The sequence below is a fragment of the Agelaius tricolor genome, unplaced genomic scaffold, assembly GCF_023055355.1.
Source record: "Agelaius tricolor isolate 1412-34295 unplaced genomic scaffold, bAgeTri1.0.p SCAF_27, whole genome shotgun sequence".
Classification (NCBI taxonomy): domain Eukaryota; kingdom Metazoa; phylum Chordata; class Aves; order Passeriformes; family Icteridae; genus Agelaius; species Agelaius tricolor.
The window spans coordinates 6,374,028-6,398,247 of record NW_027269287.1 but is presented as its reverse complement, the minus strand read 5'-3'; the positions used below and the strand labels follow the sequence as shown (position 1 = coordinate 6,398,247).

The window sequence follows — 24,220 nt, the reverse complement described above, 5'->3', positions numbered from 1 at the left end:
TAACATAACAGAACAGAACATAAAGCATATTTTCAAAAGCTCTTTGTATGTCTGTATCCATGAAAGTTCTCTTCCATGAAAGAGGCTAAAAATTAAGTTAGAAAGAATTGTCTGTAGTATGCTTCTTCTCCAAGGTATAATTCTATACTAAGGATTCTATACTATATAATTCTATACTAGTATGTAATTACTTGTTAATCATTTTACAACTGGAAAAAACATACTATTGAAACTAAGCAGCTATTTTTCTTGCAATACAAATCAATAAGACATTTAATTCATATGTTGTTTTCTTCAGGCCTAGAATGATGAGAAATAGCTTTAGTATATAAAATAGTGTTCTCATTGATGACTACTGCAGGTGTTCATTTAATTTAAATTGCTACTTTCAAATACAACACAGAAAGATTAGGGGAAATTAAGACACATCTTTCCCCTTGGTAAAGATGTATCTTTAGAAAATCATATACATTTAAATCTATAAATTGATAAAAATTACCTCACTTATTGGCCAGCCAGAATCAGCGTTTTACCTTGATTTTCCTTTTTCCCCCCTCAAATCTATTTAAGCAGATTCTTCTCAAGGGGATGAAGCATGTTATCTGACACTTCAATTGTTTTTGTAAAGTCTTCTGTGATCTCTTAAAACATCACAATTCCTAAAATCTGGAGAGGTATTTCAGCTACATATGATATGAGAAGGCCATTCCTTCTCTTTGTTTTCCCTAATACTTTTAAAGGAAACACAAGAAACAATTGATAACATGTATACTGGAACTACTGTTAGCACAATTACATAATTAATATTAAAAATGGAAAACAAAAATAAATAACAAGCGACATTGCTAGGGAAATAACAATTGTTAAAAAACTGAAGGACTGACATTTTCTGTGCCCTTCTGAGGAAAAAATATTTACAATTGTAAAATTTTAAATTTGCTCAATGCGATAAGAACAGTTTAATTCCATTATTGCATTGCCTTGAATTGAATTCCACGGACAACCTCTTTTGACTGTATCTTGAAACTATAAAAGGCTAAATGTGACAAAAAATTACAAGTGTCCTTATCTATCAAATATCTGGTGTTCTGAGACATTGGCCTTTACAGCAAATCATTTTACAGGAAAACAAGAATAATATTCATTTACTTTAAAATGGCACTCAGGAAAACAATGGGTTTAACAACTGTTTGAGACCAAGTCAATGGTGGACAAACCTTCCAAGAAGATAAACGTATTGGCTCTTGCACTGTCAAAGCCTATTTAACCTGATGAATCAACCTTATCAGATAGATTATGGAGTTCCACTCTACTTTCTTTTATGTTGTATCTGTTATCCTTTTTCATAAAAACATTAAACAACAATATAACGATAGATTCACAGAATCCTAGAATGGTTTGCATTGGAAGGGATCTTAAAGTTCGTCTTGTTCCAACTGCGCTGCCATAGGCAGGGACACCTTCCATTAGATCTGGTTGCTCCAATTTGCATCCAACCTGGTCTTGAACGTTTCCAGGGATGGAGCATGCACAGCTTCTCTAGGCAATGTGTTCCAGAATGTGTTTCAGTCCCTTAACATCCTCACAAAAAATAATTTCTTCCTAATAACTATTCTAATTCTCTTTTTTATTTTTCCATTCTCCTGACAGGGAATGAAATATGGACATTTTTGTTGTGCAGGGGTGTTTTTTGGTGAGGGGTTTTTTTTTGTTGGTTTTTTGTACTTTTGATTTGTTGTTTTTTTGTGTGTGTGTTTTATTTTGTTTTGTTTGGGGATTTTTGGTTTTTTGGAGTTTTTCTGTTTGCTTGGGGTTTTTTGTGGTTTTTGGCTTGTTTTTTTAAGAGAAAAGCTTATGCATCTATGAAGTGATGTGGAGAAAACCATAAGGAAAGGGTGTGCTAAGCTTATCACAGGTATCATTTGAGATGGTAGTCATTAGTTTTTGAGGAAATTCAAGCCACATGAAAGAAATTCCTGTTTCTACAGTAGGCAAGATTCTAGAGATTTCTACATTATAAAAAAAATTCATACTGCCAAAGACACACGAATTTAGACTTGTACTCATCAGTCAGCTTCACACAGTCTTCTGTACACATTAACAACAATCCATGCAACACCCTGGAAAAAGACTTCACATTTTTTCAACCTGAGTGAAACTGAATTAAAGAGTGTGGCCCAATTTGATATGCTTTATGAGTACCTTGGAGAATGAAAGGTGATCTAGCATTTATTTGGAGGTTTTTATGAGCTTTACTACACAAATAAAAATTATATGTTTCATCAAGGCAAATGTTGAAAAATATTTGAAGGTCACTTTAAGGTAATTATTCCTTAAAACATTTCAACTAAGAATTCTGAAAACCTGAGAACTGCTGACAATCTTTTTCAATATGTCTTGGAATATAGTGCAGAATTTGAGATTGCTAGATATATATTAATATTTCACTAAAGTCAGAAACCAAAAAAAATAGGAGACATGCTAAAGTGTTCAGCTCATTATCAAGATTTTTTTGGACAACAGACTACATCAGGCAAAATTGATTTCATTATTTCACAAGTTTAGAGGTTTGTTTTATAAATGGACTTGAGACCTCTTACACTATTTAAATTACAAAGGAGGCAATACAAGGAAAGTAATGTAAAACACACTGCATACCTAGTGAACTCACTAGCTAGTTTTATTTTTGCAGAATAGAATCTGGAAATTACTATGGACCACATTAACAATGACAGGAGTTGTAATTTTACACTCTTCCAAAGATGTAAAGGTCATACTTGGATCCACAAAAAACTGCCTACTCTGCAACACACATGAGGTAAATGTTCTGCTCTAATCAGTCTTACAAATACCTCACAGTGGCATGCTGAGCCTGTGTTGGGTTTAATCCTAGTGAGCAGGTAAGGACCAGTTGCTCACTCTCCCCACCTGCCCTGTCAGTGGAGAGAATTGGAAATGAAATGTGAACCTTGTGGGTTAAGAACTATTTAATAATGGAAATAAAATAGTATAGTAATACTGAATATGATGATAATGACAATGATGATGATAGTAATAAAGTTAATAATTGAAATATTAACAATAATAATAAGAATGAGAGGTAGTAACCGAACCTGGAAGAAACAAGGAATACACTATACAAGCGCACATCACCACTGACTGATGCCCAGCCCATTCCTGAACAATTATCTGTCCCCTTCCAGGTGACTCTCGCTGTTTATATATTGGATGCGATGTTCTATAGTGTGGAATATCTCTTTGGCCAGTTGTTGCTACCTGTCCTGGCCATGCCCTCTCACAGCTTTCTGTGCAGCTCCTCACAGGCATTAAATGAAACACTGCAAAGACCGGGACTTAGGGTGAGGACTATGCAGCAGCAGACAAATCATCAAAACACACAGTGCTGTGTACTAGCTACTATGAAGAAAATTACATCTGCACCAGTCAAAACCAGAACAGTCTGCTTTTGGCAAATTTCAAGAACAAAAACTGAATGAAAAAAGTTCACACTAGAGCTATGAAAGCCACCAGAGGTCTTGTACATATGTTCTGCTCTGAACACATGGGAAAAATATTTCTAATATGTTTTGGTTTGTTTGGTTTGTGGTGTTTTTGCTAATAGGAAAGGACAATTACTGGAAAACTATAAGTAGCCAAGGAACTGGCAATCTACAAGCAGACAAAAAGCAAAATTAGAATACTCCATGTTGTAATATATTTTGCTTGCTGGAAAACACAAGCTGAAGAGCTTAAACTGTATCATTATTGGCAGATGGCTATCAGAGTAGTCACAGGAGGGATTAGCTGTATTTAGCAGACTGAAAATGATCGGGATTGGGCACCTTAGAAGAGCAACCGAACAAAAATTAGAAACGTACTTTCAAGCCCAAGAGGTGATGCTTGGAGCAAAAAAAACCCCCACAAATAAATACAAAATAAGTAATTAAAGCACATGCCTTACAATGACAGATGTCAGACAGATCTTGTTTCTCTAGTTGAAGCATTTTTTCCAATGTAATCTCTGGTAGACTTGTTAAACATTTCCTAGGCAATAGAGAGTTAAGCCTAGAATGAAGATCAGCTGAGCTTTCTTCTTTCCCACTGTAGATATTTTCTCAATTTCACTCCTTTTCTTTTCTCCTTTCCTTTTCTCCTTTCCTTTCTCCCCTTTGCCCTTCCTTTTCCTTCTCTTCATTACCAATAACTGCAAGCTACGCACAGGCATAGGACGGACAAGATATGCAGGTGCACATATACAGAGAACTTGTCTAGTTCTAGTTCTAGCTTTCTTAGCATACTTTTTTGCTATTTATAGCTGCTATCGACTAAAACATGGCACAATGCAAACTACAAAATAGAAGAGTAATCTTTCCAATGTCCAAGGATGAAAATCACATAGCTCCAGTCTGACGATGCAGTATTTATTTTAAAAGTACCCAAAATAGCATTTACCAAAAACGTTATTGTCACTGCTAGTATGTCTTGCATCCTGATGCTGGTTAGACAATCTCTCTCTAAAGATTGGCATAAGACACAAGAATTCTAAAACAACCATCAGCAAAGATTTCCTTTTTGTAGTTTCTTTTGAAAAGGGCAAATTGTGCTCCAATACAATAGCCACAGGGGCATCCAAAGCATTACCTTTCCCTGCCCCAAGCCTTCAGAAAGCAACCTTTTTTTTCAGATGTGCTTTGAGTAATAACATCATGCAAATGGTAGCATTGAGTAATCATTCTGTCATTTATACTTATCATACATTAAGCATAGGCTAAAGAGGTTAAAATTTCCAATTTGCATCACAGAAAGAAAACTTAGTGACGTAAAATAATTTTTACAAGGCTTTTGAGAATGTTACTGCAAGGTCAGAAAGTACAATAAAGGTATTACAGCTACCAGGAAAGTATTTAGTCAGGTCTTTCTGTTTCTATGGATGCATTTGCATGAAAGTATAGCTTAAGACATTTTGCAATGAAATGTTGGTCCAACTTGTCACAATGTGTCTACTTAGAGAAGTGGAAAGGAAAAACAAGAATCTGACTTGGTGGGGGACACCCACTAGAATAGATCTAAGGATCTTTGACCAAGAATGGATCCTCTTCCTATCCAAAATTCCTAGGTCTGTTTTGCATCACTCCAATTCGATAATTCTAAAACAATGCCAAGGCAGAGGCTCTAAGAGGTCATTATGGATGATTCTAGGTAAGATTTGACTCCTCCTGTCCTCTACAGCCTGTCAATGCTACTCAAATCCTACTCCAGGCCTTACAGCTTTCTGGTGGACTCCCTTTGGCAGGATGTCAGATGCTCTCCAAGCTGCTCTATTGCTCCCCTCCTCAGCAAACCAAGAGAGGAAGGGTGGGACAGCAAATAAGATGAAAAAATCCTCATGGGTCAGATAAATACAGTTTAATAAAGCAAAGAACAAGGTTGCATGTGGAAGAAAAAGGAAAAGAAAAGACTTGTGGTCCACTTCCCATCAGCAGGTGATGTCCAATCACTTCCCAAGAAGCAGGACTTGAGTATCTGTAGCATTTGCTCCATAAGACAAACATCATAACAACAAACCCCTTCCTCCTCCTTTCTCTTAGGTTTTATATCTGAGCAGACAGGATACATCATGGAGTATCCCTTGGGTCAGCTTGGGTCAGCTGTCCTGGCCATGTCCCCTCCTAAGACCTTGCTCACCCCCAGCCAGAAAACTCCAGCTACTGTAGAAAAAGTCATAATAATATAATGTACTGCATTTACATAATGACATGCATTAAAAGGAAGGCTATGGATACCTTGATCAAAATATGACTAAAAGGCCATGTAACTGAAGCTGAGCACTAATGGTCAGGTGCATTCCTCATTTCTCACGTCTCATTATTCATAACAACCTAAGTTATTATATTAGGAATAACCTTGGCAAGTTTTAGAAGAAAAAGTGACATCTTGAGTAAATTGAGCACTGTAAGGCAAGAACAATGGTATTGTGACTCAGGAAGAAAAAATATGCCCTCTTTCATGACTCAGTGCTTCAGTATGAGTGCACTTACCTAGAACTTCTGACTGGGATGACTTTTCTGCAGGACTAAGCAGGGAAGAATGATTTTGCATTGGTCAGCAAAAACTACACCTGCATCACAATACTCTAAACTACACTTGGCAGGCTAGAGAAGTGGTTCAAGCAATGGAGGCTGACTGAAATGTGTTCTGGGCTTATATTTTGATTACATTCTGTTATGCAAGGTTTTCTTTCAGCAAGAGGTTCCTCTCAGGAAATAGATTTCTTTTTTTGTATACTCAGCAACAAGACAGTAGCTAATAATAATAGGAATGAGCTACCTGATTTATATTTGCATGAGGTAACTCCAGAAAATGGTCCAATAGGGAGGTGAAAGCAGCACTGGTTTATTCAGTAATCAAACATGATGTGGGATCTTGCAAAGAGGCATGACGCACTGACACTGCCTCGACAGAATATGGTTGCCACAGGCTTTCTTACATTTCTTGGAAAATCCCTGACACATCCTTTTTTTTTTTAATTATTTGAAAACAAACAGAATTTTTATCCCATGATTGTCAAATTATATGGACTGTGACAAATTTTAAACCACAGTCTGATTTTCCTAATGGGAGTTGCAGTACAGTATTATAAATGAGTTCAAATCCCAGATTATTTAGAAAAAAAATCTTAAAAATGTATTTGTTATGCACTGGAAATTTCTAGTGAGACAATTTAAGATTTTTAAATGTTATTTAAATATGTATGTGCTCTTCTGAGAAATAGTTTCCTGATCTCTTTCCATAAAATTCTAGGCAGCTGTGAGAAGTGTGTCCAAAACACAAGGAATTGGATTCTAAAATCTGACTCCACTGGAATTAGGAGGTGCATGATGATTACAGAAGTTTAGGAAAAAAAACCAACTTGGTACTGTGGTGGAGCTACATTTTATGAAGAAGAAAGTTTTCTAATATTTGTGGGTTCCATCATTCCCGGGAATGTCCTACTATGTGTAAAGCAACTCTGAAATTTAAGGTGACAGAGAGAAAAGTTGCAAACATTACACTTGTCTCTGCATTATATGTATATTTAAATGTCAGTTCCTGTTGCTGCTAGTCCTGAAAAAAAAATCTTTTCTGCAATTTAGAAAGTGAATTTACTAAAAATAAGTAGATTTTCTACCAGCCAGACAAGACATTTAGGAAAGCTATGAAAAAGTCAGGTAAAAGAAATTAGAAATTGAACAAAATGTACCAAGCATTTTAAAGGATTTCTCAGAGTTGTGTTCTTTTTAACCTCAACAATACAGTGTTCACTGAACTTCTACCATAAGCTCATGTTGGTGCTGTTACTGATAAGCAATGAACACTAATACAAATAAATGTTCTTGATGATAAGTGAGCTACAGCCACCCCTTCCTGATATTAGCAAGGGTTTTTTAAATCCTTGTCTCAATTCTTACCATCAAAAAATGCAGCTACAAAACCTTCATCTCTGGATGTTACCAGGGTTTTTTTCAATATGTAGAGTTATGTATGTTAAGGGTTTTCATAGTGTCTTTTTTCCCCGTTTTGGGGAAACAGACATATCTCTCAGTACAGTGTGTTCAGGACACAGCACAGGGCGGAAACTTGTGGTGTTTCTGCTCTGGAGGAAGTACCAGTTTGCTTGCTCATATTTAAATTTGTGAGCCTGCAGAATGCAGAGGCTACACCCCACTTGTTACAGTTAGAGTGCTCCTGGACCAGCTGTTTTTTAAGGGCATTTTCCAAAAGCTGTACTTTGTTAGCCACATTGTTGTGCTGCACTGGACTAGAAACATGAGCTAAGCTGCTGCTTGCAGCTGTGTGTGCAGAGATGTGAAACACCCCCTGTGCAAACACAGCCTCTGCCCCAGAACACCTGTGCAGCTGCAGCTACAAGTTCACTTCTGTGAAGCTTCACAAGAAATCTGTGTGAAGAAATCTCTGTATGATGTGCAAGTTTTTCGTAAACACATAGCCATGATGTTCTACCAGCTGTTTCCCATGTTATCCATCTTCCTCCATGGTAAGAACCATACAAATTTTGGTGTGAAAATGTTGAAAATTTCTGGTTCAATTTGCCCTATTTACCTAAGAGAGAGACTGTGTAAGAACTCAAATCAGAGAGAAAAAAATCACCCTATAACTTCAGCTAAACAATTCATTGAGAAAGACTGTATATACCTAAGGAATTATTTTGAAATAGAAAATGAAAAGGTGAGTGCTTTCCCTGCAGCTGCATCTAAAAAACTCCAGCATGATGTTACTTTTGTTTTTGTTTAATCACTTTTCCTCAAAAGCAAATGGGGATTTTCTCTAGAACACTGAACACCATCTGCTCATGGGTCAAGTTAAGCAAATCTCAGAGGACTCATAATAGCTGCCCCAAAGAATCCCATGCAGCGGTGGAACAAGTCACACCCTTGTAGAAATACATTTTGAAATGCCTGAAATCAAATACTACTGCCCCAAGCTGAATACAATTAGACTGTCTGTTTTTATTCAGTGCTGCACTCTGCCTCAGTCACCTCACCAGGATGATGGGAAAATGAACAACCCAAGAAATCTCTTACTGTCCATAAAATTATGGAGGTTGTTTGGTATGAGGAAAAATGAAAGCTGCATTTGTATTTGATTAATTTAAATTTGTTTATGTCTCATACAGATTAACTCAGAGATAGGTCCATATGTTTTATTTCATGTATAATTCTTAATTCAGAAAATAATTATTTTCCTTATATTTTGCAGATAAGTTTCAAGTGAAATGCAAAATTTTTAATAATGGTTCTCCCAGATTTTATAGATTGAAAATGTGGCATCAACTCTTTGGCGTTATTTAGTTTCTTTTTCATTTCTTTTGTCTATGCAGCAAAAAAAAAAAGAGGAAAAAGAATGAGGGAAAGAGGAGAAGAAGGGAAAAAATGAAAATACAGTTAGACTGTTTTGGTTAAGAAATGTGAGCTCAGAAAGAGCAGAATTAGAATTGCCAGAACTTAAGTCAAGGCTTGCCCATTCTTGTTTATGTTTGGACAGACTTTGATTTGGCAGTTTTTTGAAAGCCAAATCTACATCCATAGGATTTACTGCTAGAAATTTAATCCTATCATCTCTACTGACATGTCAAAATTTATTATAAGTAGCACGATACTCACTAATGGAGGTACCCACAGAGTAAATACCAACAATAGAACACATTGGGGGAAATCCAGTCCTCCATGAACAAAAGATGAAGAAATGCCAAGATGCTGTTTTGGAACAGCAAAGAACTGAATCTTCAGAAGATTTAGTATGAGTCAGTGTGTGCAACAACAGACTTGTCAATAAACCAGACCTATTGCATAAGAAAGCAGAAAAACAATTTCCTTGTTGCCCTCTCCTGCTGCTGTTATTGTAGGGCCAAACAGTTGGAAAAAGGGGAAAATAAAAATGTCTAAACAATGCTTTTCTATAATGAGAATCCAAAAGGTCATCTGCTGTTGTTTTAGAACACAACTTATTGTGTTTCAGTGTTCTCATTATATGATCCTCTGGAAATTTCTCTGAACAATTTTATACCTAGTTTTTTTTTTTGATGTTTTTCTTTGGTTTTGTCCCTTTCTTTTTTTCTTCCTGGAGTGTAAGTTAATACTAAAGAAATACAGTTACCAAAGAAGAAACAGCAAAGACCCAGTATAACCACTACATTAATACAGTTGAGACTTTAAGGAACTGGAAGCTCTGGAGTTCCCAGGCAGCTCATTCCACAAATCTCAGAAGATTTGCAGCCTTCAGCATTTGACCAGGAAACAGCTGACAGAAACCTGCTTGAAATCCGCAAGTAATAAACGACAAGATTATGAAAGTTTCTTTTTAAGTCAACAGAGAGGGGGAATTGTGGGAATCCATAAAATCAGAAGGCTTTGGGAAAACTGCAGAAGACAGGCCTCAGTTACAGAAGAATACTGAACAGTGCTAAAGCAGCAGAAAAGATATCTAAGCTGTAGTGAAGACATGGGAAATAGAACAATAAAGCTGTGTAGTTTGGCTTTCTAAATTGCAACAAGTTTATTTAGTAGATATTTAGAAAGTTAAATATGAATAGTGTTCTGTGCTTTGTCTCTTATAAATGGCCCATTGTATGTGAGAATAGGTCACCATTGTTTTAACCAAAGCTATCTGTGCTTAAGGTGATTGGATAGAACTACCATCAGTATGCTTTTGCTCTATGTAATTAGCTAAGACGGCTTTATGGTATGACATTAAGTTTCTTTGGCCTGCTGCCTGACCAGCGAGTTGTTAGCATCTCTCCATTACCATAACCATGTAATGAGACTGATGCTGAAAAATAAATAGCTCAAGACACTTGTCACAGTAGCCCCGTCTCGTTCATGTCTGTATATAAATTGCCAGCGCATAATTGCTAACACCGCAATTTTAAAATTACATAAGGAGTTATGTGTCCGATTTCAGTTAAGTGTCTTGCTCCTGTTTAAATCTAGGCTTGCTCCTCATGTGTATGAGTCATTATCAATGACTTTGAAACTATAATATATTGTTGAGGCTATGTTTTTGGGTTTTTACTGTTTAAGACTTGTTACAGTTTCTACAATGCCAGAAAATGTTTCCCTAGTACTATGTTTTAAGGAAGACACTCTAATCTTACTTTTCCTATGCATTGTCTAAACCAAGGACTTACTACAAATCTAGCTGAAAAAGAAGACACTTCCATGTGCAAACTGTCAAACATAAATGAAGCTCATGTTCATAGTCCTGTCCTTTGGGAAGAAGAATAACATCTGCAAAATATGTTTTTCATACTGACAATTAAATGTAATACTAATAACACAAATCAGTCGGCTAAAGCTGCATTCCTTTTAACCTTTGGATCTTACTACAGGTCAGTGAGATACGCTGTTGTTTACTGTGGCTTTTACATTGGGCAGACAAGAGTTTGCCTTTCCAAATACAACTTATTGCACTAAATACACTAAAACTTACTTCATGGAACTAAAATCTGAGACAAAATTGAGGGGTTGTAGAACAGCCCTGTAGTGAAATTAAAAAGACAAAAAAAAAAACCAACCCAAAAAACCCCCAGTCAACCAAACAAAAATCCTACTATTTTTTTCCCACCTCTTTTTTACAAAGATCAAATACAAGAAGGTTTATATATGGGCTCCGTTTGTCAGTATCAATGGGGTAGTCCGAACTAGTGGGTGGTATTGATCTCACTCTTGCTTATCTTAGTATTTCTCAACTTATTCTGGCATGTCAGATTAAGGTTTTTCTAATTTGGTGGAAAACAGATAAATTGAGAATGATTTGGTTTAGTAGTAGTAGGCTGTATTTTAATGATTAAAGATGACAAATAGGAGGGATGAAATTACTAGTTACTTGTACAACTACAAAGAAAATATGAATCTTTTAAAAGCTATCAATGACAGGGATGCAAGCCTTCATCCTGCAGATGTTCTTTGATACTCCTGTCATAATACTACAGGGGCTCCAGAAAAGTTCCTGGAGTTTTTTTGGGGCACAAAAAATCCCTTCATCTGAACCCATTTGAAGGACCAGGCCTCACAGGCATTAGGGCGTGCAACTTTCACCCATAACAACCATCTTTCTAACTCTTAACCATGAAAGCATAATACCATGATTTGTCAGACATTAACCATCCCATAATGATTGGAAATTTTTCCGTAACAACTATTCTTCTCTACTCATGTTTCAAACTTCCATCAGTTGAAGCAACCAGAATTTGTCTTTCTTTATTGTAGTTTTAAAAAGCACAGTACAGTGATTATGCCTGATTCTGATGTGCTACAAGAAATATTTGCCAATATATGAAAGACATTCAACCCCCTGCCACTGTCCCCAACAATTTCTCCTCACTGAAAACTTATCTTGGTAATGAGGTATAAGTGAAAAGTAATTAAAGTGATCCCATTTAGAAGTGAAGTATTTTTAAATAATCCTTAGAAGGTGGTAGCACATCAACTACCTATGTTCCTTTGGAAACACAGGAAAAGTTTAGAAAATAAAGCACAAGTACAGGATACAAAAAGGTCAAACTTTGTACTTTATTAACTTATTCAGTAGATTTTTCCCTATATAAATATGTGTGTATATATGTATATGCATGTGTATGCATATGTGTGTATGTGTATATATATGTATAAGAATGCCTGTAGTGTGGCACTGTGTCAACATAATTGAAGTAGCTCTGGTTCATCAGAAATATTTATTCTGCTGCTACACACTACTACTACTACTATCCATATTTATACTGCTACTACAGTAGCAGTAGCAGTAGCTCAGGATGGTTTAATTTACTATGCAGAAAAGGACAGAGCCCAAATGGTGAGAAATCAGTGGTGAAAACTGCAGGCTTTTTGCCCCCCAACTTCAGCTGAGTGGTTCATGAAGCACTTCGCTTTGCATACAGACAGTCATTCTGTTTCATTCTTCTTTGCATTCAACATCATTCTGTTCTGAGGTCTAGCAACAGCAGTTTGGAAAGCTTTGAAATCCTAGATGATGTGCCAGTGAACTGAGGAGAGGAGGTGGAAAAACTTGGATAATAGGAAAAAGAAGCTGCAGAGAGAGGTCCATGCAGGGAGACACTTCTTGTCCGTGCAGAATATAAAAGGCATTAGAGGATGGTAATGCCTCATAGATTTGTCATACAAACCTCTTCTTCTTAGTATGTCTTTGAGTTAAATGAAAATCCCTGAATGGTTTTGTGGCAATTCTTAGCTATTTTCTTACCTATTCCTGCCTGTAAAATTCAGGTGATATGAATGTTGCCCACAGCTGAATTCAACACTTTTGAAGTGATACAGTAAAGGAGACATGAGACTTAATCCAAATGCTTGGACGGAAATTGGCTCACTCAAGCTAAAATATTCTTGTTACTGGTCCTTGGTTTAAAGAAAACAGATTTCCATTTTAGGGAACAGCTAGTAAGCCAGGGATCTGTTCCTGGGATGTGTGCCAACACTGAGACAGTCATTCAACTGGGTGAGACCCAAAGCAGCGCCCAGTACATTTTTCTGACTGGGTTAAGGGTCAGTGCACCAGACTGTCAGACATTCAGTGAGAGAGAAACCATGGCACAAAGTGCCCATGACTCATGGCAAAGGGCCTGGTACCAAGGCACATTTTCGATGGAGTTTCTTATCCCAATAATGTTAACAATGGCTCTGCCCTGGTTTCAGTTAATTTCTTCTCAGTAGATGGTACAAGTGCTGTGTTTTGGATTGGAATGAGAATGGTACTGATAAGACACTAATGTTTTGGGGTTTTGCTAGTCATATTTACCCAAAGTAAAGGACTTTTTCTTCCTTGTCTCACGCTCTGTCAGTGAAAAGGTAGGCAAAATAAACTGGAAGGAAACATTGCTGTGACAGGTGACCTGAACTGACCAAAAGGATATTTCCACACCACAGAACTTCATGCACAGTATGTAAAATGGTAAGTGCAGTCAATCTGGGTTCAGGAAGGGGTGTTTGGCATCAGCCAGACAAACTGGAGAGACAAATTGCACTGTGCATCACTTTAAATAAAAAAATATCATTGTTATTATTCTAATTATTAAGATTATGATTACTTTTAATTATTATTTTATTTTCTTTTCAAACAGTAAGTACTTTTTATCTCAATATACAAGTTTCACTTGTATTCTCCTCCCCATTCAACTGGGATGGAGGAGAAAGACAGGAAGAAGTAAAACATGGTGTTTCCTGTCCATCTGGGCTTAAAACCATGGCAGGCTCATCTGTTCCCTGAGCTCTCCCTATATGTAAGATTCAGAAAAACTGCTATGGGAGCAACAAGAGGAGCTGTAACCCTTAATCAGAGCAAAAATTTCATAGATCCAGCTTCTTTAGCTCAGCCTCCCTATTCCACAGTTGTGGCTCTATAATCACAGATCCAGTGATTTTCCTGCGAAAAAACTCTGCTTTGAGCTGGACTGTAGAGGACATAGAAGTATTTGGGGTTTTTTAGAAGGAATGTCACTGGAAAATCTTTTCCATTATTTCTCATAGATATTTCATGACAATGATACAAAGAAGATATTTAAGAATATAATATTTAAGATATTTAAGCTTAACCCTATTTTTGCTATGAGAAAATATGAATCTGAATCCAAGTGAATGGATATTTGTACAAATATAAAGTACTGTAATGGCACATATCTTCTTTTGTACTTTGTTTGCCACATGGTATTTTAAAGAGGAAAATGAATGTGTGACAGGGATCCTCCTGACAAAGGAGATCATTCCTCCCTTGGGCAAATACAAGATTCTGCTAGAAGAGAGACACTTCTAGAAACTGGAGAGATTAACAGAGGGAAAAGAGTAAGCAAAAGACAGCCAAGACACAGACAGAATCACAGAATTAATTTGGTTGGATCTGAGATCATTGAGCCCAACCGAGGACCAAACATCACAGCAACTAGACTATAGCACTAAGTGCCATATCTAGCCTTTCCTTTAACATCTCCAAGTGACTTCACTATGTCCCTGGACAGCCCATTGTAATATCTAGTCACTCTTTCTGTGAAGAACCTCCCCTGGTGCAGCTTGAGACTATGTCCTCTCATCCCATCACGGGTTGTCTGGGAGACTAGGCTGACTCCCACCTGGCTACAGTCTCCTTTCAGGGAGTTGTAGAGAGTGATAAGGCCTGTGCTGAGACTCATTTTCTCCAGGCTCAGCCTTTCTTGACAGGACTTGTGCTCCAGACCCTTCTCCAACTCCGTTGCCCTTCTCTGAACACTCTCAAGCGCCTCAATACCCTTCCTAAATTGAGGGGTCCAAAACTGAACCCAGCACTTGAGGTGTGGCCTCACCAGTGCCCAGTACAGCAGGACAGTCACTGTTCTGGTGCTACTGTCCACACATTTCTGACCCAGGCCAGGATGCCGTTGGTCTTCTGAGCCACCTTGGCACAGCTTGCTCATGTTCAGCCAGCTATTGACAAGCATCCCCAAGCACTTTTTTTGCTGGGCACTGTCCAGCCACTCCATTCCCAGCCTGTAGCTCTCAATGGGGTTGTTGTGGCCAAAGTGCAGTATCCAAGACCTGGCCTTGTTGAGCCTCATGCCATTGATGTTGGCCCATCAATCCAGCCTGTTCAGGTCCCTCTGCAGAGCATTCCTACCCTCCTGCAGGTCAACACTCCTGTGCAACTTCATATCATTCACATATTTGTAACAATAGACACAATCCTCTTATCCAGATCATCAATAAAGATAATTAAATGGGACTGGGCCAACACCGATCCCTGAGAGAATATGAACAAAAACTCCTACTTTCTGGGAACTAGAGGGAATTATAGAGTTGGTTGCAATTGAAAAAAAAAAATTATAGGAAACAGCATGACAAAAATCATGCATGAAATACAGCATTTGCAAAGATACAGTGGGCAGGAAGATATTTGCTTATAAACTTTAAAATTTTTATTCTGTCAAGTGTAATAATTTCTAATGTTCTCATTTTCAAAGGTTACAGGTTTAGCTTATACTCTAATAAATAAAGTCCTTTGGCCTTCTTATGTGAATTTGATTTCAAGAAGGTCTAGTCAGACCTAAAGCTTAAAGCAGCAACAAGAGTAGTTCCTGAGCTGATAAAACCATGCTACTGTAGGTAAGAGATTTAAAATACCCAAGCAGTAAAAGATCAAGCTCACCTTTCAGAAGAATTTTTTTTATTAAATAAAGAAAAATTTATGAACAGATGAGTTTACAACAAGACAAAATTCACCTTAAAATCAAATTCCAAAGCTTACTGTGGTTCCCAAACTCTAGAGAGTTCAGCATTTGCTGCATTCTTGGTATGTACAGCTAGACCTCATTTCTGAAAATCATTCCATTAAGGTTCTGAAAAGTTTTATCTCACAGTTAAACAGAATGGTGTTTTTTCTAATAGATCTCTTAAAGTACAAAGACACATTTCACTAATATGGTGAAAACATGAGGCAAATTCAAACTGTAGATATTGACAAAGAGATGTATAGCACAATGGAGAGGTAAGAAGAAAGAGAAATTGAATAATTACGTAAAATCTAGCTCTCTCCAGTTTCATCCTTGTCACTTGTCACTCTCTAACACTTACAGAAGAAAGATGCAAGTAAAAGCGCTAAAATAGAAATCTTTGTCAGTAAAGTAGCTTTCTAATCGCTCATGTAGCCCTGAAAAATTCAGTGCTGTTGAGAGTTCATGAACCACATCCATTTTAAGCTTTGCCCTAACTCATCTGTTTCTCAGATCAGAAGCCGGAATTGTTTAATGACAAGTACCAGCTTTTGTTCACAAACATGAGTTTAAAGGTTAATTATGCTGCACTCAATTGACTTGTACCCAAGAGATAGTCCAGAATTCTAAAAGATATTATAAAAGAGCCCTGTACTACTTTAAAATTGTGCAGAATCAGCATCTTTTCCAGGCTTATTCAAAGAGACTTCAACCTTTGCAGCTGAGCAACAGGGGAATCAGCACAAGGGAAGAGTGAAAGAGTCCTTTTGTGTCAGTTAGGTCTTTCACTTGTCATTGAACTCCAACCTTAAAAAAAATGCTGCTTGGTGGCATTTATACAGACAAATTTACCAAAAAAAAAAAAAATCACACAATGCCAAAGAGATAACTGTTCATACCATATATAAACACTGCTAATTATTAAAGTAATCAACAGTATACTACTGGTTTATACTGTGACATGGACATGGGAGTCACAGTATAAAATACAGGCATTTTTGTTTAGAGTTTGTCATATCTGGAGGGAAACTCTATCCTAATACTTCCTTTGAAAGATAAAAAACAACATGGCTGAACCCATTTTTTCTTCAGTGCAAGAATAAAATGAACTTCTCCAAACACAGATATGCTGTTGGCTATTAATTGTGCCCATGGCATACTGGTTAAGAACAAAACAGTTGGTCAGACACCACAGTAATGCAGAAATGGGTTGTCTGAAGGAGTGATCGCTTAGGAGAGAGTGAGGATAACAGGCTTCACTACTTCTGTAACTTTAACCAGTCTTACAGCACTCATATGTGAGGAGTTCTTACCAGCACACTACTGTTCTCAAACCGTTTCTGAGGCTGATTCTGAAGTCAGGATGCAATGAGTTTGGATTTGGAAGTCTCCTTGTCACTTTTTCCACTACTGCACTCTGGTTTGGAGAAAACAAACCAAGTGCTGTAGTTCAATCTGTCTCCATTTCTACATTCTGTCTTTCAAAGCCATCTTGTATAAATAAGAGCAAGCCTTACAGTGCTTTTCAAATCAGGAATTAGCATTGATGCTATTTATGAAAATTTTTGCAGATATCTCTTAGAGTGTTCATGTTGACTGAGACAGAATAAGCTGCACATTCACTAAGCTTGTGATGATTTCTAGCTTTTGTACACTGTAATAGAATGCTGGAAAAGTTTTGTATTTAATTTGGGAAATGGGTTGGACTCAGTAATTTTCCTCTACTGAATAATTTTATCAGAATTGTAAGGTTTTTCCTTGTTTTTCAAAGAATGAGACATGGACATCAAAAGAAAGCAACTGGAAAACTGTTTCACTACATGATACCATCAACTAAACAGTTTGGCTGCTGTCGGAGAACTTGATTATGTTACACACATTCCTTGGGTTTACTATGCACAAAGAAGCATTTTACCATAAAGAAAAAGACACGTTCTGTGAGAAATATTGATGTGTATGGCATGGTACACAGCTATGGAGCATTCCTTGATATAACATGAACATCAGCAATGGTTTGTTGTTGTGGATCTCAGTTATATTTCTGAGTTGAGTTGATGTCTATGAATGTAGGACTAAACTTCAGCCAACATGGTCACAGAACTTCTAGTACCCAATGTAACTCATTTACATCAAAATCAGGTATTCCTGCTTACCATGCACAGTACAGATTCACACACAGATATGTATATACAAACAATATTTATAAGGCCACATGTGTGTGTGTTTATATATACTTGCATATATTTAAACATCAGTATGAAATTCAAGTATCTACTCCAGGAATTCCCTTGGTGCAAAAAAAACAAAACACTAAATTTTGTTCTCTTCTAATGGAATGATGCACACTGTATCTTCCTCTTTTATTAAAGACAGATGAATATTCTCCTACTGTGGGTCTACCCTGAAAGCAATGTCATATGTTGTTTTCATAAAAAGAATTTGTACATTCATTTTAAAAAGAAGAATGTTTATTTTCTGCACATGAAGAATGTAATTGTGATCCAAAATCAATAAGTATATTATCCCTATATCCTAGAAGAGCTATCATCACAGATTAAGTTTGCCAGCAAAGAAGCCAGAGGGGGAAAAAAAGGTAGGAAAGAGCAAAAATATTTATTTATCTATCTCCACTTAAATGCATCTGGTTCTATGAAGACATACTGTTGTAATTATGACAGTTTTCTATGCTTATATATGACTCTCCACATGGAAGAAAATTAAGTACAAACCAAAACAGACAATACAATGCCTCGTTCATGCTTTTTTAAGGAAACACTTACAGATCACTGTAGACAAGGCCATAAATCTGCGCTGTGCTGTGATGGTAGATTCCTCTCAGGATAATTAGAAGAAGGATAACAACAAAAGCTGGAAGCCCCCAACTCAAAAGGAAGTAAAGCAGATAGCGCCTCTCTGTGTGTTCATCATTCATCACAAGGACATACCAGAAATTAATGGCCTGGAGAAAAAAGCACAAAAACAATCAGTAGACTTGCTGGTTATAAACTATGCCAAAAAACTAATTACTCTGAAGGTCACAATGCAGCATATTTCTGCCCCAGTGCAGGTATATGTATAAACACTATCCAACAAAAATACTTCGCCCTCACTTTTTCTCTTATGTAATGAAAAGACATTTTAGAAACAATATGCCTATTTATATAACTGTTTTGAATTAGACTAACAGAGAAAGAGACACCCTGTTTAGTAGATAACACTATTTTTGCAATGTAAAAATAGCCTTTTGGGGAAAAAGTCACTTTTTTCTCTAGATATTCATACCTTCACATAGAAGACTGGCATATAGTATTTCTAAATCTTATCTGTATTTAATATTTTTATCTTATTGTTCAGCTGTATGAATCTTGTAAGAAACACACTAAGCTCCTTTGATGGTTCTGTGATCCTGTTTTTGGGTCAGCAGTGCAATACAGACATGAAGCAAGTCCACCAATGGTTCATGAGGATGATAGAGGGATGGAAAACTTCTCCCATGGTGGGGGGCTGAGGGAGCTGTGGCTGTTCAGCCTGGAAAGAGGATGCTCAGGGGGATCACATCCATATGTATCAACATCTGATAGGAGTCAGTGACAAAGGAGACACTCTCCTCAGTGATGCCCAGTAGTGGGGCAAGAGGCAATGGGCCCAAATTAACATACAAGAAGCTTCATCTGCATTCAAGAAAAAGCTTTCTTACTGTGAGGGTGGTCAAACACTGGGCCAAGATGCCCAAAGCAGTTGTGGAGTATGTGTCTGTAGATAATCAAAACCAAATTGTCCACAGTCCTGAGCAACCTGCCCTAGCTGTTTGAGGTAGACAGCCTCAAGGTACCCCTAAAACTTCAACGGTTCTATGATTCTGTGTAATATATGCATAACAGTTTGAGAAAAAACTGCAAATAAATTAATGTAAACTTACAGGCATCTCTTAAACATTCTGTGTTTTCTTATGATCAACTCATCATCAAACAGCATAATGTGGTTTAAAACCTTATATCAATCAAAATAGTGGAATAGCTGAAATTCCTTGAAAGAATTAGTAGTATGAGTAAGGAAACTCTTCAAGTAAAGCAGAATACTTAACATATAGCTTGGATATTTGAATTTTCTTCAAGATGTTCATAGTATAAACACTGTCATGTGTGAGCATTTTTTAAAGCACATCTACACACCACTGCTTAATAAACAACTAAGCTATCCACAAAAAAATTTTTTTTTTAATTTTTCTTCACTTTCTCCACTTCAAAAATTTTATACCTACAGGTACACATGCTATATTATGATTTCTGGCCTTTTATATGAGGTCCATAAGGGATTATTTGTCTTATTTGCATGTAATGTATCTAATTTGAGCTTGTGCCTTTAAGCATGTCTTGTCAGTCAATGGAGACAGGACGGGCACCTTCAGGGACTCATTAATCCTAACACAAGCATAATCATCCCTCTCTATGGCCTACACAAGGGTTTCATATAATAATGTTAATTTACAGGCTCCATTTTCAGCCATCTATTGTAAGGATAAGTAAAAATTCATATACTGTGACAAGACAATGCAACATGATTATTTTATTGAGGGAAACTTTGCCCATTTCCTCGACCAAGGGGTTGTCTACCACTTTGTTCAGGAACATCTAATTTTCACATTAAAGTTCTTAATCACTTGTTTCTGTATTCCTTCTGTAGGTCTCATTAGCTACCTATCATTTCAGATTTTTTTCTGTGATTTATATGGTATGAATATACAACACTTTCAATAATAAACCACAGAATGGTAGCAACTTGTTTAAAAAAGGTTAGTAACTGTTTTAAATGCCTTTTTTAGAGAACGAGATTTCATAGCTATATCCAGTGTATATAATTATATTAATTATATAATAACTATTATGTCTTTTTTGGTTTTTGTTTGGTGATTGGTGCTATATAAACAAAGGCAAAGTTTATTTTCCTTAAAAGATCACAGGTAAATCCCACCACATAATTACAACTATCCTGTGTAGGCTGAAAGAACACAGAAAAAATATTAATTCCATTGCTGAACATGCACAGGAAGAAAATATTAAACAGATGAAAATTGTATTTGGACAAAAAAATCCACAGCTTGTGGAAATATTTGGTTGTCCTGTTCACTTTTACGTGGGACTGAAAACTCATTCAAAATTCTGTTTGTCACTACACATCAGTAAACATACTTCAATTACGTGCCCTTATAGTGCTGGCTAAGCTGTGCCTCACTGAAAGCACTTACAGACAGCAAAATCCTTGAACTATATATGCCATTATACTCAGGAACTGTTGGTTCTACTAATTCTGACAATCTGGTGAAAATTGTTCTCGGTCACCAGCTGAAATTGCTTCATGTGAAGTCATACCCTATGTCCTTGTTCTGTGTTTGGTTAGGCATATTTAGTTATCTCACCTCATTTATCACAGCATAACACTTAATACCACAACTGCTGTAAAGGTGTAAGTGAGGTTGGATTATCCAGATTTTCTGCACAGTCACATTTGTATTTTGATAATTACTAGTTCTTATATTCAACCCCTTTGATGCTTCAAAATGTAATCAATTAAATAATACAGGAGCTAATGTTAGCAAATCCTTTCCTGTTGCCATTCTGCAAAAATTACCAGTTCAACAGAAGAAGAAAATGTACAGCCATTTTCCAGCTGCTCAGGTGGAAGAACAAATGGGCAACTTGTGATTTATTCTGATATAAAATGCAAAATAATTGTTTCTTCACATAACACTCTAATGAGATAATGTGAATTTCAGTGAAGGTTTTTTTCTTTTAAAATGAAGCAATTAATGGAAATTAAATTCTCAAACCTGGGACACATTTATTTAATTGTTTAAATATTCATTCATTTATCTTTAGTGATAATCACAGAATTTTAGAATTTTTTGTGTTGGAAGGGGCCACCTAGTTCCCTGTCTCCCACCATAGGACATTTTCCACAGGACCAGTGTCCTGTTACCAGCCAGAACAGGGTTAATTTTTACAGTAGCAATGGCTGGGACCCAGAGGTTATCCTATATCACCTCCCATCACTCCTAGGGGTTGGGGGAAGAAACTCTTCTGGGTAGAAGGGGTTTGTTCTGGGTCGGTAAAATGTGGTCGAGGGAGCAGCTGGGTGGGGCTGTTTCTGTGTGAATCGTTCACCTCTTTCTTGTACCCTTTCTCGGTGTTGTTGTACTGTTTGTTCCCTTATCTCATTGCTGTTTCCAGCACATTGCTCTTATCTCAACCCATAATCTTTGCAGGGCAGACCGGGCGGGGAGAGGCTGGGAGCAAGAGAGCAGTGCATGGTTTCAGTGGGATCACTAAACTGGAGAATACCAGCCCTAAACGAGGACAATAAAGTTGCTCAAAGTCTCATCTCCAAACTGCCCTTGAACACTTCCAGGGATGAAGTAGCTACAACTTGGCAACCTGGGCAACCTGTTCCAATGCCCCACTACCTGTGATAATCTCCAAATAGCTGGCAAACAACAGGTGCAAAATACTTTAAATAAACTAATTTCCAAATCAGTAAGAAAACTTCTATTTTCCTTTCTTCTTTTTACAAATAGTTGGAGGTGTAATTTTATAATAATTGTATCCTTTTATATAATTCTTTTTTGAAGCTGTTAAGCAGTCAACAAATTATTCTTAAAATAAAAAGCATCAAACCTACTTTAAGATCAATAGACATCTTACAAGTCTGACACAAATTTATAGAAATTTATAGAAATTTTATAGTGCCATTAAATTGATGTAGGAGAAAGATTCAGGTATGGGTAATAGCAAGTTCATGATTTTCATTCTGGTTTGTTTGTTGAGTTGACACTTTCACTGTTGATTTAATTCATTCCAGCAATAGGTAAAGAAAGCACAAAGAATCATATCTTTCCATAATTTTACTCTGTGTCAGAATTGGCAAGTGAAAATGATAGATTTTTTTTTAAATAACAGCTTCTAATTTTTTTCTGCAACTTACTTTTTGCAACATGTTATAAAATACTATGAGAAGAAACTTATTTTCCTTGTCAAGATGAAAGACACTTTTAGTGCGTGCTCCTAAGATAAATCAGGTTTATGGTCTTCAGCTGTACAAAGGGACACTTGTCAGGATGAAGACTTCTGGGTGTCTGACATTAAAATAAGGCAAATATTTCAGGCCCATAAAAAGCCATTTGCACTTTGCTTAGTCCTTTTCTTCTGCAGTTAGGAAAGCTTCATTATTTTAAAAATTGGGTAATGCTATCAACTTTCTCTGACTTCTCCCCATAAAAAGCAAGAAAAAATACCATACAATAAAAAAGGGAGAAGAACAAACAAACAAGCAAGGATGATCTGAGGGAATCTTTGTCCTGATGCTGAAGGTGATCTCTGAGATCCTTTCCATTCTTATATTTCAGTCAATATCTGAATAGTAGTTACATTTGTAGCAAAAATACAGATATTAAATATGTCTACAAATGCAAGAAGCTAAAAAGAGGACAAGAATTAAAACATGAAGCTATACATAAATTGTTTTGTTAAGAGCATTGACATAAGACAAAATATTAAGCATAATTACTATACCTAACACTATGCAGAAGATGGAAAAATTACAAAAAAATTACAAAAAAATTACAAAAACCAAAAATGTAAGGAAGTTATCCTGGAGTCTAGAAAGTGAATATTTTTGATCTGGACCCCAGAAATAAATCTGTGCATGTCTGACTGTACTGTTAAATCTGTGTTTTCTTTAGTTTTCTGCCTGAAATGTTGTTCCACCACCTTTTGATCACTTAAGATTGCCTGGATTTTGTGGATGTTTCAGTTTTACATATGGTGCTTGTACTTGATTATCACATTCACCCATTTCTGTACCTTGTGATCAAGGCAGCCACAAGTGGATTTGTATGACGTAAGTCAATGATGAAACATATGCACTATGATATGCAGCCTTGTAAATGCAGAGTGACTGCACAAAGGACACAGAGTCTTCTCCTGTATTTTTGTTCTTTTTTCAGACGTAAGTATTTAAGTCCCATTTAAGTATAAATATATTATTCATTCTGCTTTTCAAATCATGTATATAAAGTATACTATGCTGAGAAACACAAACATTAATTTCCCAGACTTTCAAGACTGCTGTTCAAACAGAAGTATCATCCAGACTTCCTGAACTAATCTGGTTTCCCCTTGGATCCACATGCTTTTCTAGAGTTGTCACCAACTCAAGCACAGAGATGTCCCCAGCACTCATTCCTGTGCCCTGATATAGCTTACTCACTCCATAATGAGATATATAAATCCAAGATCTATTCTCAGCCAAGAGGAGCAAACTGTAGCTGAGGACTGGGTTGATCTATATTTAAGATTATTTCCTTCCTTTTGAGTCTTTCAAAGTTCAAGAATTATTCTCAGCTGAAGACCTCCACCTACAAAAAGGAGAATCATCTTCATTCTGAGTTTTACTCCTGGCAGCTCATCACTCAGCAGGCTG

The 24,220-nt window shown here is 36.6% G+C and overlaps 1 protein-coding gene across 9 annotated transcripts in view; it reads right to left on the bottom strand.

The window, feature by feature from the left end:
• ADGRV1 (adhesion G protein-coupled receptor V1) overlaps nucleotides 1-24,220 on the bottom strand; it is a 288,663-nt gene that overhangs the window by 51,477 nt on the left and 212,966 nt on the right. For all 9 annotated transcript variants that reach the window (XR_011682574.1, XM_071448717.1, XM_071448721.1 and 6 more), the window contains one exon: nucleotides 18,526-18,704. Coding sequence is in view for 8 of the 9 variants with exons in the window: in XM_071448717.1 (XP_071304818.1) it covers nucleotides 18,526-18,704 (179 nt within the window). In the remaining variant the exon portion in view is untranslated. The remainder of the gene's footprint in view (nucleotides 1-18,525; nucleotides 18,705-24,220) is intronic.